General features: G+C 42.2%; 1 protein-coding gene across 3 annotated transcripts in view; it reads right to left on the reverse strand.

Moving 5' to 3' along the window:
- The window catches only part of FAM72A (family with sequence similarity 72 member A), a 32,828-nt gene that overhangs the window by 15,516 nt on the left and 534 nt on the right, over positions 1–16,778 (reverse strand). For 2 of the 3 annotated variants that reach the window (XM_073587332.1, XM_073587331.1), the window contains exons 2-4: positions 9,343–9,498; positions 1,685–1,762; positions 1,451–1,575 (exon numbers count right to left, since the gene is read on the reverse strand). In XM_073587332.1, coding sequence (XP_073443433.1) covers positions 1,451–1,575; positions 1,685–1,762; positions 9,343–9,494 — 355 coding nt within the window. In that variant the 5' untranslated portion in view covers positions 9,495–9,498. Of the gene's footprint in view, positions 1–1,450; positions 1,576–1,684; positions 1,763–9,342; positions 9,499–12,452; positions 12,528–16,778 lie in introns of those variants that run through there. The other variant, XM_073587329.1, reaches the window with a different exon arrangement.

Raw genomic sequence — 16,778 nt, forward strand, 5'->3', positions numbered from 1 at the left:
AAATAGTGATGTAAATGTTCACATAGAGGAATGGCAGACCATTTGGAGTAAATGGTAGACCCAATAGAGAATAAAAACGAATGTAAGTCAAGGAGAATATAAAAATAAAGGATGATTGAAACGAATAGACATTAAAACACCTTTGAGATACATGGTGAAGTGGTTGCACAACTAACAGGGGTGCCTACACGTACAAACAGCAACAGATCATAAAAATCATGTATAATATAATTACATTATTTAAAGGGGGGGTTTACAGTAAGGTAAAAAAAGCCAAGCAATATTTATACAAGGGAAGTATACTGTGACAATGTCCAAGTGGACAAGTCAAGGGCATATTATCAGGGTATCCAAGGAAAAGTGCTAAAGTGCTGAAGTATACAGAAGGTAATAATGGTACAGAGGTAAGTATGTGTGAAAAGCCAGGGAAGCCACGCTAGGGACAGTTGTACATGTGAAAGAGCTAAATATATAAGTTAAAATGGCAGTATGACACACATGGCGTCAAACTGAACTTGAAAGCATCACTGATAACCCATAACATGGAGTAGAGGCAATATTACCCCAATGTGCCTCACCTACACAGCTTACCTGGTAATATTGCCTCTACTCCATGTTATGGGCTTATCAGTGATGCTTTCAAGTTCAGTTTGATGCCGTGTGTGCCGTTAGTCATGCCACTTCACCATGTGTCTCAAATAAAGGTGTTTTAATGTCCATTTGTTTCACTCATCCTTTATTTTTATATTTTCCCTGACCTATATTAGTTTTTTTCTCTATTCGGTCTACTCCTTACTGGGCAGTTAAAGATGAGCAGATTGAGTCGCGGAACTCCGGTCCAGTATCCACGTCAGTGGTATCGGGTGGATAAACGGGAAGCCCACGAATCTCCTACCTTCCGGCGTCCTCGATGCGACATTGGATTTTTCAGGGCTGGAGCCACGTCCCAGCTAATCAAAACCCATGCCAGGGACACTGAAAGTTAAGAGATTTGCTGGCCTCCCGCCAGGTACCACTGACCTGGATGCTGGACCGAAGTCTTGTGAATCAATCCGCTCTCTAGTAGATGAAGCTAGGGAGGACAAACATGAGAAAAATACTTTCCATATTCTGCCCTATCAAATAACCCTGCCTAATCATAGAGGTTAACACCGTAATAGAGGCATGCAATATGGTGCCCCACCCATATGTTGGCTTTCCCTATATGCTTGCCTAATACCTATTACTTTAAAAAATGAAAAGATCCATATCTCTGGAACCATATGCTTGATTAATAAAAACAAAAAAAACTCAATACTAAGGGGAGCAGCGGAAATTAAATAAAAGTAAAAACTGGCCACTTTTGATCTGGTGACAGGTTCTCTTTAAATCAGAATATTTGATAAGAACAATAATCATGAAAGAGAAAGCAGCAGCACCCTCTTATAGCAAGGTGGTATATTATACTTACCAGATCCATCCATTCTGTTGATGCCAAGAACATAATGGCTATGAAACATCCATAGGTGTCCATTATTAGAAGACAACAGACAAGGTCGACATGGAGTAACTACAAGGTAGCCAACTTCATTACCACTGCAATTATAAAAAAAAATGACATGTATATGTCAGTATACAGTATAATGTACTGTATAACATTAGTGGATGACCACACAGGGGGAAACCCTTATATTCCCATAATTACCATGTGAGACAGGCTATATTCTTCAGTTTGCATCTGCATGCCTCAAAGTAATAGCAGCACCCCACGAAGTCTATACAACTGGGGAAGAGAAAACACATTATTACATTTAGAGACAAAAATATATCCTAATTTTTCGAATAGCAAAAACTCCAGATTCAGCACACAGCATTTTTCTGTGTGTTATTTAGAAGATTTTTTAGGGAACCTGTGATCTTAGAAATGCTGTGCAATCTATGAACAGTTTGATATATCATTTTTTGGGGAAAAGTTCAGTAATATCTGTATTTTATGCATTTCATTCTCTGCTCTTTCTACGCTGACAGTCAAGTGGGTGGTGCTAACCAGTGATTGACAGTTATGGCTGTATGAGCACTTACACAGGGGTGGCTGTCAATCACTGGTTAGCACTACCCTCTTGACTGATCACATTGTAAAAACAGAGATTAAAATGAATAAAATACAGGTTATACAGAATATTTTCAAGCTGACAGGTCCCCTTTAAATTCTGGCTGCAGCAATTGTCTTTATAAATTGCACAGAAAACACATTAGACTTAAAATAAAAATGGTATGATTCCAAAAAGCAGCTGAGCATATTAACCCCTTAGTGACAGAGCCAAATTTTAAAAACCTGACCAGTGTCACTTTATGTGGTAATAACTCTGGGACGCTTCAACAAATTCCAGTGATTTTGAGATTGTTTTTTTCGTGACACATTATACTATATGATAATGGTAAATTTAGGTTGATATGTTTTGTGTTTATTTATAAAAAATATCAGAAACTTGACAAAAATGTTAAAAAAATAGCAATTTTCAAACTTTCAATGATTATCCCTTTAATTTAGACAGTCATACCATAGCAAAAAATTAATAAATAATAATTCCCACATGTCTGCTCTACATCAGCACCATTTGTAAAATTGTGTTTTATTTTGTTAGCATTTTAGGAGGTTTAAAAATGTTGCAGCAATTTTTCATTTTTTCAAGGAAATTTACAAAATTTTTTTTTTTAGGGACCTATTTAGGTTTGAAGTGACTTTAGGGGTCCTATATATTGGGAAACCCCCCAAAGTTATACCATTTTAAAAACAACACCTTGTGACATACTGAAAACTGCTATCAGACAGTTTATTAACCCTTCAGGTGCTTTTCAGGAATTAATACAAAGTGGCATGTTAGGAATTAAAATTGTTGATTTTCACCACCTAATTGTCACTGACTTTTGAACATGCTACTATTGCAGGAAGACTCTAATGCCGCTATTTGCCATGAATTGCCATGGCAAACATCAGGACCACACAATCATGATCTCAGGGTGCCAATAGGGATAAAGAGGGAGAAGCCACACTCTTTCAAACATTTATATGAAGTAGTCAGTATTGTCAGCAGCATCTAAGGGGTTAAAGAGATATGGATGGTGCAAACACTGATCGTGGCTGATGCAGCAAGTTGTCAGCTATAGGGTACAACCGACAGCTGCTGGATGGTTACTTGTATGGGGATGCTTTTCTCTTATATCTCAGGTCAGTTAAAAGACGTATTGGCGGTCATTAAGGGGTTAAAAGCATATAAAGAAATGATGCAAGTGTGGGCATGCTGCTAGGGACGTGTTCAGTTGCACTACATCAAGCAGAAAATATAAACCCAATGCAACAATGCAGATGAAAAACAATCCCTAGAGAAAAAATGACACATCAAAGATCACGCTCACTTGTGTAGATCCAGATTACATGCCATTTGCCTGGATGAAAATGATAAACAAACGTATAAATCAAATGAAAAGTCAATGAGAAAATTCCTCTGTGCGTTCATGTGGTGTAATCATTTGTGTATGTGCTTAATAGTCTTTTAATAACCAGATGTAATGTAAATGCGAGATAACATTTAGCAACCAAGCAGATCAAAGTCATCACATACTGGAAGATATTCCCATCTCACATTGACTATTGAATGGTCACAGTATATGCCAACAGCGTTACAGCTACTACATAGGGGACACCTGTCATAGCGCAGATGGAAAGAAAATTCCTGTTTTATTTTTTACAGAACATATGAGCATTTTATACCATTAAACTAGATGTACCTCTTCTAGATGGGCAAGAATTAGAAACCCTGAGGGAATATGCAAAATTGTATCGGTTACATGACAAATAAACGCAAGTTCGCCTCTAGTAATCTTCACGGGTATTGGGCTGGTTTCACATGTCCGACATTCACAGCTCGAGTAAGGACCGCAATTTGCGGACCAACTGCGGGTCTCTTGACTAACTCAAAAGCATCATAGGCGCATATGAGGCTGTTGATATTGGAACAGGAGACAAGCTGCTGGTCACACTTGGATCGCTGATGTCGAGCATGAGAAATTGGCCTTAAACTAGTCCCTCTTAAGGGGCTCTGATACCGTAAGGGCTTGTTCAGACGTCAGTCAGCGTTTTGTCATCCGTTGGTTGGTCTTGTTGGAGCTTACGTCCGAACCCCCCACAAAACAGGATTCGGGTATATGTGAAGATGGGGCCATAGACTATAATGGTGCTGACCGGGTGAACGTGTGCTCTATTGTGCATTATTTTAGGGCGTTTACGCCTACTGGAGACAGACACCCAGACACATTCTACTATGCCTGAGTGTCCATCTACAGTAGGCGTACACACCCGCACATGATGCACTACAGAGCGCATATTCACTCTGTCAGCACAAAAAAGATTATGGCCCCATCAGCACATACACCAGAATCCTGTGTTACGGTGGGTTCAGATATAAGCCCTGACAGGAACATCGAACTGACAGGGGGCTGAGGAGGCTAATGTGAAACGCGCGTTGGGACTGCGAGGGGTGCACTACATGCAGGGCAACAATGGGTAAGAGAGCATCTATGTGTTCATGAATGCGGTTTTACATTTGGGCTATTGGATCCTATATCCACTTGGAGTATTGATGTATTATCTATATACCCGTGTATACTTGAGTATAAGCCGACCTGAGTATAAGCAGAGGCACAAAATTTTGCCACAAAATACTGTGTAAAACTTATTGACTCGAGTATAAGCCGGGTATGCATTGACCCCTCATCCCTATCCTAGTATGCATGGCTCCCCAGTCCCTGTATGCATGGCTCCCCCATTGCTGTCCTTATATGGATGGCTCCCCCATCCCTGTCCTTGTATGAATGGCTCCCCCCTCTCGTCCCTGTAAGCATGGTTCCTATTAAAAAAAAACCAAAAACATCCTACTCACCTTCCTGCGTGCCCTCGCAGCATCTCGTTCCGGCGACGGCAGATCCTGCGGCCTAGCGATCACGTGGCCCCGCTTATTAAGGTAATGAATATTCACTCCCCGCCTATGGGAGTGGAGAGGCGTGCATATTCATTACCTTAATGAGCGGCGTCATGTGATTGTTCGGCTGGAAATGCTGCTGGTGCCGGAAGGAACGAGATGCAGCAAGGGCGCGCAGGAAGGTGAGTAGGATGTGTGCCACTGTGCTGGAAGTTGGTGGCTTCAGCTGTAACTGTGTGCGCTATAAGCAGCACAGGCTTCAACCACAGCTGCCGGCTCCTGCCTCAGTGACCCGCTGCTTCCCCTTCCCCGCTAGCTCCTGCCTCTGTGACCCGCTCCTCCGCCACTCCCCTTTCCCCACCGGCTTTCTGGGACAATTGACTCGTGTATAAACTGAGGGGGGCGTTTTCAGCACAAAAAAAATGTGCTGAAAGACTCAGCTTACACACGAGTATATACGGTAGACTGTTTGTACCAGTGATTTCTATTATGCAGGGAGTATACACCTGATGTCTACAATTATAAAAGCTCTGGCACTTTATACATTTATATATGAATGATTCTACTCTCCCTACCCTAATACTATATGTGGTACACGTTTGCTTATCTGAGTCCCTGCTCTATTTTGACTTATGTCTTTCATTTTACATATAATTGTTTGCCTCAATATGATTAATAAAGTTTTTGTATTTTACTCTTAAGGCCCTTTTACATTTAGCGATGCACCAGCGATCCAACCAGCGATCCGACCCGGTCAGGATCGCTGGTGCATCGCTAAATGATCGCTAGTGAGCTTTCATACAGAAAGATCTCACAGCGATGCAGCAGCGACGCAGCGCACGATACTTGCCATTCACACACAGCGATCCAGACGTCCTCCCGCCCGCCTCCACGCGTCGCTGGACGTCACAGCAGGAAGTCTCAGCAGGAAGCGCCCGACGAGAAATGGAGCCGGACATTCTCGCGCGATCAGCGATGGACAGCGGGGGAGCCGGTCGGAGGTAAGTATCACACATAGCGATATCGCTAGCAATATCGCTATAACGTCACAAAACCAGTGACGTTTTAGCGATATTGCTAGCGATATTGCTTAGTGTAAAACCCCCTTTAGACTATGTGCTCTATGTCTCTTGGTAGTGATTCCTGTATAGGAATGTCCATGTATATTCTTTGAAGTGGCCCTTGGTAAGGAGGCACATGGGTTCCATAATCATTTAGACTATTTGATCATGGTTTCTGTTTTGAAGATATTGTTACCAAAGATATCACAGCAGCTCACTCCAGATGATAAATTTGGTGCACCTTACACACTTCCCTTTGGTTTGTTTACTTATAGACAATTTTTTGCACCAAAATTTTGCAAAGCATAGGTGAATATAAAGCCATGTTATAGGGTTGCCAACTGTGCAGAAATTCCAAGACAGCCCATAAAAACAGGTCAAAAAAGTGCCCTATCTGTAAAAAAAAACATTTCAGGCGTCCGTGATTGTTTGGAAGACAACTGAAGAAACTTACACACGTGGTCAAAATTGTTGGTACCCCTTGTTTAATGACAGAAAAACCCACAATGGTCACAGAAACAACTTGAATCTGAGAAAAGCAATAATAAATCAAAAATCTATAAAAATGAACAAATGAAAGTCAGACATTGCTTTTCAACCATGCTTCAACAGAATTAAAAAAAAAAATAAAACTCAAAATAGGCCTGGGCAGAAATGATGGTACCCTTAACTTAATATTTTGTTGCACAACATTTGGAGGCAATCACTGCAATCAAACGATTCCTGTAACTGTCAATGAGACTTCTGCACCTCTCGACAGGTATTTTGGCCCACTCCTCAAGAGCAAACTGCTCCATTTGTCTCATGTTTGAAGGTTGTCTTTTCCAGACGGCATGTTTCAGCTCTTTCCAAAGATGCTCAATAGGATTTAGGTCAGGGCTCATAGAAAGCCACCTCAGAATAGTCCAATGTTTTCCTCTTAGCCATTCTTGGGTGTTTTTAACTGTGTGTTTTGGGTCATTATCTTGTTGCAAGACCCATGACCTGCAACTGAGACCAAGCTTTCTGACACTTAGCAGCACATTTCTCTGTAGAATCCCTTGACAGTCTTGAGATTTCATTGTACCCTGCAGATTCTAGACACCCTGTGCCAGATGCAACAAAGCAGCCACAGAACATAACAGAGCCTCCTCCATGTTTTACAGTAGGGACAGTGCTCTTTTCTTGATATGCTTCATTTTTCCGTCTGTGAACATAGAGCTCATGTGCCTTGCCAAAAATTCATTTTTTGTCTCATCTGTCCATAGGACATTCTCCCAGAAGCTTTGTGGCTTGTCAAAATGTAGTTTGGCAAATTCCAGTCTGGCTTTTTTATGTTTTTTTTTCAACAATGGTGTCCTCCTTGGTCGTCTCCCATGAAGTCCACTTTGACTCATACAACGATGGATGGTGCGATCTGACACTGATGTTCCTTGAGCTTGCAGTTCACCTTTAGGCCTGTTTCACACTTCAGTTTTTTGACGTCAGTCAAAATCCGTCGTTTTGCAAAAAAAAAAACGGATCCGCCATTTTTTTGGGCGGATCCGTTTTTTTCCCATTGACTTGCATTGCGGCGGATTTTGACGGATGGTCATCCGTTGCATCCGTTTTTTGACGGATCCGTCATAATTTTGGCGTCCGCTGTCGTGAGTGGCGGATTTTGACTGACGTCAAAAAACTGAAATATGAAATAGGCCTTAATCTGTTTAGAAGTTTCTGTGGGCTTTTTTTTATTTCCATTTGTATCATCCGTCTCTTTGGCCACATCCAGGGAAGTTGGTACAGTCCCATGGACCTTAAATTTCTGAATAATATGTGCAACTGTAGTCACAGGAACATCAAGCTGCTTGGAGATTGTCTTATAACTTTTACCTTTAACATGTTTTTCTATAATTTTCTTTCTGCTCTCCTGAGACAACTCTTTCCTTCGCTTCCTCTGGTCCATGTTGATACACACCAGGTCACCAAACAGCACAGTGAGTATCTGTAGCCCTCTATACAGGCCCACTCACTGATTCCAAGATTGGAGACACCTGTGATGCTTTTATCACATTATTTTCAGAGGTACCATCATTTCTGTCCAGGCCTATTTCATGAGATTTTTTTTTTTTATATTCTGTGGAAGCATGGTTGAAAAGCAATGTCTGACTTTCATTTGTTCATTTTCATAGATTTTGGATTTATTATTCCTTTTGTCAGATTCAAGTTATTTCTGTCACCATAGTGGGGTTTTCTGTCATTAAACAAGGGGTACCAACAATTTTGACCACGTGTGGATGTGGATAATATGGACTATAATTATCATTTTATAGTTCACAGTGAATGCAGCTGATGTCTCCATATCAGAATTATGGGCTGTAGACATCTATCACTGATAATCCTAATGATTTATCATGGTTTTCCAATGTGTTTGCAAAAACATATTGACTGTCTATGATTTTTTGATAAACGGTCCAGGAAAATATGAAAAACTCAGACTGGCAACCTTGCCATGCCCTCGTGCGCAGTGACAGTACAGAATAAATAGGTCTAAAACTACATGGAACAATTTTTGTCAAATTTTCCTTGGGTCGTCATTTTGAATCAGGCCCATGGTGTTGATTTCTAGGGGCAACCAGACTGAGGAGTGCTTCCCAGGCTCGGTAAGCAGTAATTGATGGCTGCCATATATCTACAGCTATAAAAGGATGGGAGAAGGCATGGAGGGGCTTGCTATGAATTTGGGCTGTGTGTGTCTGGGTTAACAAAAATTAGACAGCGAGCCTGATGATTGCTCACAGAGAAAGAGAACTCCCCACTGGTATTAGCGAATGTGCTAGATTCTGGAACAAGTCTTTTCTGATGAATCATTGTATCTAGCAATGTGAATTACTAATGGATATGGAGAATAGGGTTTGGAAGCAAAAGACGCATTGGCTAATTGTGGAATTATTGTAACATCGCCTTTTTAAAATGTGGTCAAGAGCACCCTTAAGACTTTTGCAAATAGCCTGACTTTTTTTTTTTTAAATGAACGGTACGTCATTTATGATCTTGTTTCCTACATAGGAAAGATAGAGGTCGGTTTGCTGTAATGTTGTAAATGTAACAAAGCTCGTGGGCGACCATATTGCCGCAGTCTAAAGTCAGTCTGGACAAAAACATAACTGCTGTTTATAGAAAACATAAATTGTATATTGCCAGCTCAGGATACTTTTTTAAGAGCAGAGAAACATTGCCTTCGTTATGAGGCAGACATATAATTATTTCAGATTTACGCTGCATTTACCGCAGCTGGAGTAAACTAGTCATTATAGCAGCATTTTTTGGATGGAATGCATGAAACCGCTGGTGTGAGCACTTACTCAGTGGGAGGAATGTCTGTAGAGAACATCTCCTGGTCAGATCCTGCCAGCAGCTCTGCCTTCATTCCACGTGTGCTCAGCACCTGCCTACAGAACCTGCAGTGCAAGATGCACACTTGCTTCTCCTTAAAGATGGACGCCGCGAAAGACATGATGCTGCAAGTGTAAGAATGCTTTATTAACACATACATTAATCACTTGACGTAAATAATATAAAAGCCGTAAACTCCCCAGGCTCCAGTTTATTTGGCTGAGTTTCTAAAAGAAGGCTGATTGCTATGGTGCTGTGGAAATTGCCTTGTATTTGGATTGCACGGTTGGTCATTATGTGACCGACTGCACTAACCATCATAAGGGCATGTGCACATGATGTCTTTAACAGATGGGATTCTGCCTGGAACCATTCTGAAAAAGTGCTAACAATGTGGCACAAAAAAGAACATGCACAGAAGAGATGAGCAGATAGATTCGCGTGACTCTGGTCCAGTGTTCAGGTCAGCGGTACGTGGCGGCTAGACGGCGTTCCGGCACAGCATTTGATTTGTCAGGGCTTGCGCAATGCCATCTATGCGACGTGATGCACAGTTAACATTGTGACAGTCCTGGCTAATTAACAACCACCCTGGAGATGCCAGCAGGTAAGAGATTCGTGGGCCTCCCATATAGCAGTAAGGTACCGCTGACCTGGATGCCCTACCGGAGTCTTGAGAATCAATCCATTCATCTCCAATGCACAGCAATGCAAAAACATCTTGCTATGCCTATGTGCAGACTTTTTATTGGATTGCACTCGTCCGATTTTATCGCAAGTGTGAGTGAGCCCTAATAGTACTGGATAGATGTTGATCTAAATAGAAACTTCATTATGCAGATAACAATCTTGACATTCTTCTGATTCAGTAATGTGTGCCAAGAAAATATCACCTGTACACACATGGCATATCTCCATTATTTCTATCCAGTGTGCAAAATAAAAGATCAATTTAATATCAAGACAGACTACATAAAAACATCACTGCTATTTTTAGATTGTCTTGATCTGGATCTTAGATTCATAATTTAAGGAGAAAATCCAACTACTCCAGAGTGAGGAGGTCTTTTCTTCTTGGGGATCACAGCAATATGGCACTTCAAGGGTTGAACTAAGAAGTCATATATCCAGAAAATAGAGGACTAAGAAAGTAAAGTATCATAAAAGGTGTTCTGTAATACAGCAGGCAGCGAGCACCTGGGCCTTTACTCTACTGCATAGAGTCTATGATGAGTTACAACTCACATTCTGTATTTGGGGACACAACACCCCTAATGGTCTCCAATATAAGGCAACTGATTGGAATCGTAGGAAAAATGTGTAACTCAGGGCATAGTCCGAACCAAGTGGAGTGCCACCAGACTGGGAATCAGCAGACAGGTGCAGAGTCAGAGTGCTGGAATGAAGTTGTGGTCAGAAGACAGACCAGAATCAGAGCCAAAGGATGAACAGAAACCAATTCAAGAGACAACTCTGGTTCATATCCAGAGGACAAGTGATGCCAGACGACAGAAATGGCCAGGACTAAGAACTGCCTGGCGCAGATCCCAAAACAATCAGAATCATACAGAAAATAAAGCCAGAGTCAGGATAGGGAACAACAAGGGTTATTCCCACAATATCGACTAAAACTCAGTGGCGTAAAATTCTAAAATAAATAAACTTTTCAAATGCAATCAATTTCCAAAAGTGCCCACTGCTCTGGATATCGCCCTCTGAAAAGCTAAATCAGAGACTTCTGCCTTCGTGATTTGCCATGGATACCTCCTGTAGTTCTTCTATGATAAGTCGCACATGCTCAGTAGATATTCCTCTACTGTGGGTATCCTCTTCTCACTTTGCATTGAGAAGGCGCATGCAAGATTGCATCGTCATCACTGCAAAGGGTGGATTTGGGCACTGTCAAAAGATGAATCACTGCCCTCCTTTCTGACTACGCCGCTGGGCTATGTCACAGACGAAGCAGAGCGAGAGCAGGAGCATCAGCCCGAAAACCAATGGTATTTCTGAACATATTTGTTATAATGGACACCTCCTGTCATGGTTTGAACAGGGTTCTTGCCCTGCACTCACAGGGTTAAGTGTTCGTGGCCTCTTTCTGGATCTGGGAGGGGTATTTATACTCACTCTTTACCAGGGTTCTCTGTCAGCTATACTGTTGTTCTGGTGTGTCTGACCCCTGGTGTGCGTGTATTCTGCGTTGCTTGTTTGCTTCCCGTGTATGCCCCGGCCTGTTCCCTCACTCTGTACTCCGTCTCTCGCTTTGGTACTACTGTCTTCTCCGGTTCTGACCTCCTGGCTTGGCTATCATTACTCCATTACAGTTTGTCCCTATTGTACCGTCTATTGCCCGTTCTGGTTTTCTGACCTATTGCTACGTCCTGACTATCCTTTCTGTCTAAACCCCATGGTACTGTATTGCTATCTGGTGCTTTGACCCTGGCTTCATCTGGTTTCTGTCTCTGTCTATGCCCCTTGGTAACATTGTCCCGTAGTTACCTTTCTAGGAGTTTCCCTGCAGCTCCTAGATCTGTGGAGCTTAGGCCACGCCCCCAGCAGTCATGTGCTTCAGGTCCTGATACTCTGAAGCACGCATCGTCACCGCTGCTGCCCTGCTCCACAGGTATCTTTGAGTACTGTCTTTGTACTCAGGACACCCGCACTGGCTCAGTGAGCAAGTGCAGTGCGGTGTTCCTGACACCTCCTACCTAGAGATACAACTGGCCTTTAACTTTAGTCTAAACCAATACCATCTTTGTTGCCCATAGTCAAAAGACGGTCAGAGTCCGTCAGCGTTCAGCGTTATTTAGGTAATCTTCTTTGGGAAAATGAAAGCTGCACTGTGGTTTTCTATGGGCAACAAAGACAGGTTTTAGAGCTACGAGAGGTCACCTAGGGGGAATCTGTCTGAAACATGCAGAAATGTAGGATGGAAGGTTAGAAACCTTTACACAGGGTGGTAAGAACAGAGAGGAATTACATTTGATGCAATATTAGAAACTATGCATAGCTCCATGTCTCCTCTTCTCAGCTGTTCCCCAGGGGCCACAGATCACAGAGGTTGGAGGAGTAATGTTACCTGTGCATGGTGGAGAGCAGGGAGCTAGGAGAAGCAGGGTGTTGTGGGAAATGTAGTCTATGGTGTTCACATCGGCAACACTGAAGGACCACCCACTTGACCCTGAGTACAGAGACAAAAGTGAAGGCAGAAAAGATAAAAGAAAATAGCCAATGAGTGTCTGAAACTCGGTTGTATTACTTTAAAGAGGTTAATGAACTACAGAGTGTTCACGGAGGAGGGGGGAGGGGAATAGATTCTGGGACAACCCCTTTAAGCTCAGGTAATAGATGCAGGCCAGGTTCGCTATACTATGACTTAGGATCGCATAGTTGTTTTGGCAGTACAATGTGACCACGAGTGAAGTGGGGTATCAGACATGGGCTCCCAGCTGTTTCTGTATGGCAAGTTACCGTGTGAGTCCTGCCATGTTTCATCAGCATACAGCCAACAACAGGGTCCTGCATTAGCGTATACCATCAATATGCCAGAGATGTGTAGTGACAACGTGACATCTTTTGTAGGCAGAGCTTGACAATTAGAAGTGAACATAGTGGGGTCTGCAGATTTATTATAGTATACAATCCACACACTTATCCGTTCTCACCCCACAGACTCTGGGCATCATCATTACAAGAGCTTTGACCATGTCATATGTTTTTAGCATTTTATCCACTTACCAAAAAAAAAAACCTACAATTTTTCCCCCAAACCAATGCAAACTTTTCTGTTAGACTGGTGTAATACTTGATACTATATTCCCACATATGTAGCCCATAATGAGAGCTGTAATACCAGCTATCAGGATTGTCACCCAGTTTTCTGAGAGAAGTATTTTGAGATGTTGTGATACTTCCAGAACACTGTTGTGAGAAAGACAACCCATCATTGCTCTCACAAGACTGTATCCTGGCAGAACTGGGGTAGGGTAGTGGTCTGACAGTGACCAACGCACGAGAGCTATGGCACCAGCAATGTGTAGACAATGGATCCTTCTCTAGTTGTTACAGCCAAGTGATTGGGGATCTCCTCAGCACTGGTCTCGGACTCCTTTCCCAGACTGGACACTTTGCTATACCCTTCTCGTCCACTGATTTCTGTCTGCCTTACTAGCTGTGCTGGGAGCACTGGCCAGTCCCCTTTGTGAGAGAAGCAGTCATCAGCACGAGGCTCGTACAGGCATCTTTCCAGCTAAGTCTGGCAGGAACACAACAATCTGAATGGACAATCTTTGCTTGCTCTACGCATCCATCTCAGTTGGGAACATGGCTTTCTAATGAGTATTAAAGTCTTCCTGCGGTTCTTCACTCACACTCCCAGGAGCCATCTCCTTCACCAGCAACAACCTGGCAATCCCTCCTGAGGAGTACATTCTTCAAAGGCCAAGTAGAGGGGTCTTTGCAGTAGACTACAGACAATGTGATGCCAATCACCATATTAAGCCTATATAGTAACTGTTTCAGCAAAAGGTTTTGGGCATTGCACGGTTGCCTTGGAGACAGTGCTAAACATCAGATTTAAACTTCTGGTAAGTGGAAGCACCCTTTAAGAGTGCTCCTTTCTTCAATCTTGTTGCAATTTGGTGGGCGAAAGATAGTGCCACGTTAATCCAGACATCCCAAAATATAAAAACGCTGTATATTAATTTCCTAACCTGGGGGCTATAAGGTGACTTGAAGTTGCATGCAGGTTGTGTAAAGATTGTGGTCTTATGTAACGGATATTACGCTTATGGGGGAAAAAAGTCACATGTGACCTAAAGACAATTGTATTGTTTCCAACACAGTTAAAAAGTATACACCTTTGTGATTAGAAGTCTATACTACTTCTATAATAGTAAAGTAACAGACGAAGCATACACTTCCTATATTAAAGGAAACGTCCCTACTCCAAAACAGGAAAGTGACAGCTGACAATAGCACAGCAGGTGTCCTCCGCTGACATGTACAGTGACTGCTTCACATCCTGAGCACAGTCTACACACCATGAATCTTGAGTAGCACTGCTGAAGTCAGATCCACCATAGAATTACCCCACAAAATATTCCTCATTTAGACCTATGGCAAGACAAGTACAAAGGGGGGGGATATCAAAGGAGAACCCCTAGAATACTTAGGAGGAATATGTTGAGATGCCACTAATTTTCCTGTCTTACCACTATCAGGAGAATGACACTGTTTCACATGTCCTGATATTTCCAGGACTGTAAAAAACAGTCCCGGAAATATCAGTGTCCGTGTGTTCGGGTGTAATACTTGTGGCATATGTGTGTCAACCGTGTGCCGCATTAGTACCACACATACCGGTGACTGGGAAGCAGCGGTACTCTTAGTGCTATTCCCCGATGCCGGATGCTGAAGACAGCTTTTATCATTGTACCCTGCTTGTGCTGTGATCAGCGCTAGCAGGGGACAAGGTTGAGAGTTGTTTTCAGCTGATAACAATGAGACCAGGCACTGGCTGATGGGAGTATTCATCAGTCACCGCCTGCGCAATAAATAAAATTAAAAAATGGCAAGGGTTCGCCTGTATTTTTAATAACCAGCCAGGCAAAACTGACTGCTGCGGGCTGCAATCCTTAGCTGTCAGCTTCAGCAGGGTTGGTTATCAAGAATAGAGGGGTCCCCTCACTGGTTTTTTTAATTATGTAAATAGATCATTTGAAAAAAATTAAGACTTTGGAGTGGCCTAGTCAAAGTCCTGACTTTAATCCGATTGAGATGCTGTGGCATGACCTTAAAAAGGCAGTTCATGCTCGGAAACCCTCCTATGTGGCTGAATTACAACAATTCTGCAAAGATCAGTGGGTCAAAATTCCTCCAGAGCGTTGTAAAAGACTCATTGCTAGTTATTGCAAACACTAAATTGCAGTTGTTGCTGCTAAGAGTGGCCCAACTAATCACTTTCTCACACAGGGCACTGTAGGTTTGGATTTCTTTTTCCATTAATAATAAAGACCTTCATTTAAAAACTACATTTTGTCTTTACTTGTGTCGTCTTAGTTTAATATTTTAATTTGTTTGGTGATCTGAAACATTTAAGTGTGACAAACATGCAAAAGAAAAGGAAATCAGGAAGAGGGCAAACACTTTTTCACGCAACTGTATGCTGTCCTCAGATCTGGTGTTGCCCCAAAATCTGGAATAGCAGAAAAGGTCCAGGCCAGGTCTAGACCTCCTTCCTGGCTGTTTACCAGTGTGAAAGGCTCTTGCTGGCAGGAATATAACTCCCATCCAGTACCATACCCCTTACTGCGTCACAATGGGCAGAAAGCGGTCAAACAGATGCGGGGCAGGGATACATAAGGCTCATGACTACATGGCAGCAGGTTACTAGTTCTTTAGTGATAATTCAGTGATGTTATCAAAACTACAGCAAGCAGCCCAGTAAGTGACACATTGTGGGAATCAGTGTCTCTGTCTCTACATAATGTTGATCTCTCATTAGTTAGCAAAACCTGATGACACAATTCCTTTAAATCTATGGCGTAGGATAGAGAAAAACCCACATGAACAAATAACCAGTCGAAAAAAGGCCACTATCCAAAAATGAATGTTCAAAAAGTGTAAATGTTAAAAACAGAAAAGATATTTTGCCCAATTACCCAACCAAAATGTTAAAAACAACGAGACAAAAGGACACAATTAAAACTATCATATAAAAAGGGTCTCCTGGGATGTGATCACCTTACAGCTGCCCCTGACAATGTATGGAAAGTCACACGTATGACAATACGGAGGGTGGCAGCTGGGAAGTGTGGGAGATATTGCATCATGAGTGTTAGGCGAAGTTCACATTGCGTGTTTTTGGTGTTATTTTTAATGCTAATTTTCAGCTGTGTTTCACAGTACCAGCAAAGTCTGTGAGATTTCAGAAATCTCATGCACACATTTCTTTCCTGTTTTGTCAGAGAGCTGCGTTTTTGCAAAATGCAGTGTGTCCCTTCTTTCAGCGTTTTTGCAGCGCGATGAGTAGTGGAAAAAACACTGGAAGGGCCTCAGGTATCAGCTTTTGCTGCATTTTTGGTGCCAAAACCTGTTGAAGTAGAATTAGAGAGCAGGTTTTGCCTGCGGGGAAAAAAAAAAAACGCAGTGTGTGAACATAGCAATGGCGGTGTGAGATCAGTGGCCCAAAGTCATTTAACCCTTCCATTAACGCCCTCCGGTGCGCACTTTGATGCCAATTTTATAACTTTTGTAGCTGCTTTTAAGCGTATTCACATCAGGGGGCGCCGCGTTGTATTTTATTATTGCAATTTATTTATCTTTGTCGTTAAACCTGTAAAAAAATGGAAAAAAAAAGGAAACTGCAGGAAAACAGTGTTGTGATTGTTTTTCATGCTTTTTA

Source organism: Dendrobates tinctorius, unplaced genomic scaffold (assembly GCF_039654945.1).
Source record: "Dendrobates tinctorius isolate UK_male_01 unplaced genomic scaffold, ASM3965494v1 ptg000098l, whole genome shotgun sequence".
NCBI lineage: Eukaryota > Metazoa > Chordata > Amphibia > Anura > Dendrobatidae > Dendrobates > Dendrobates tinctorius.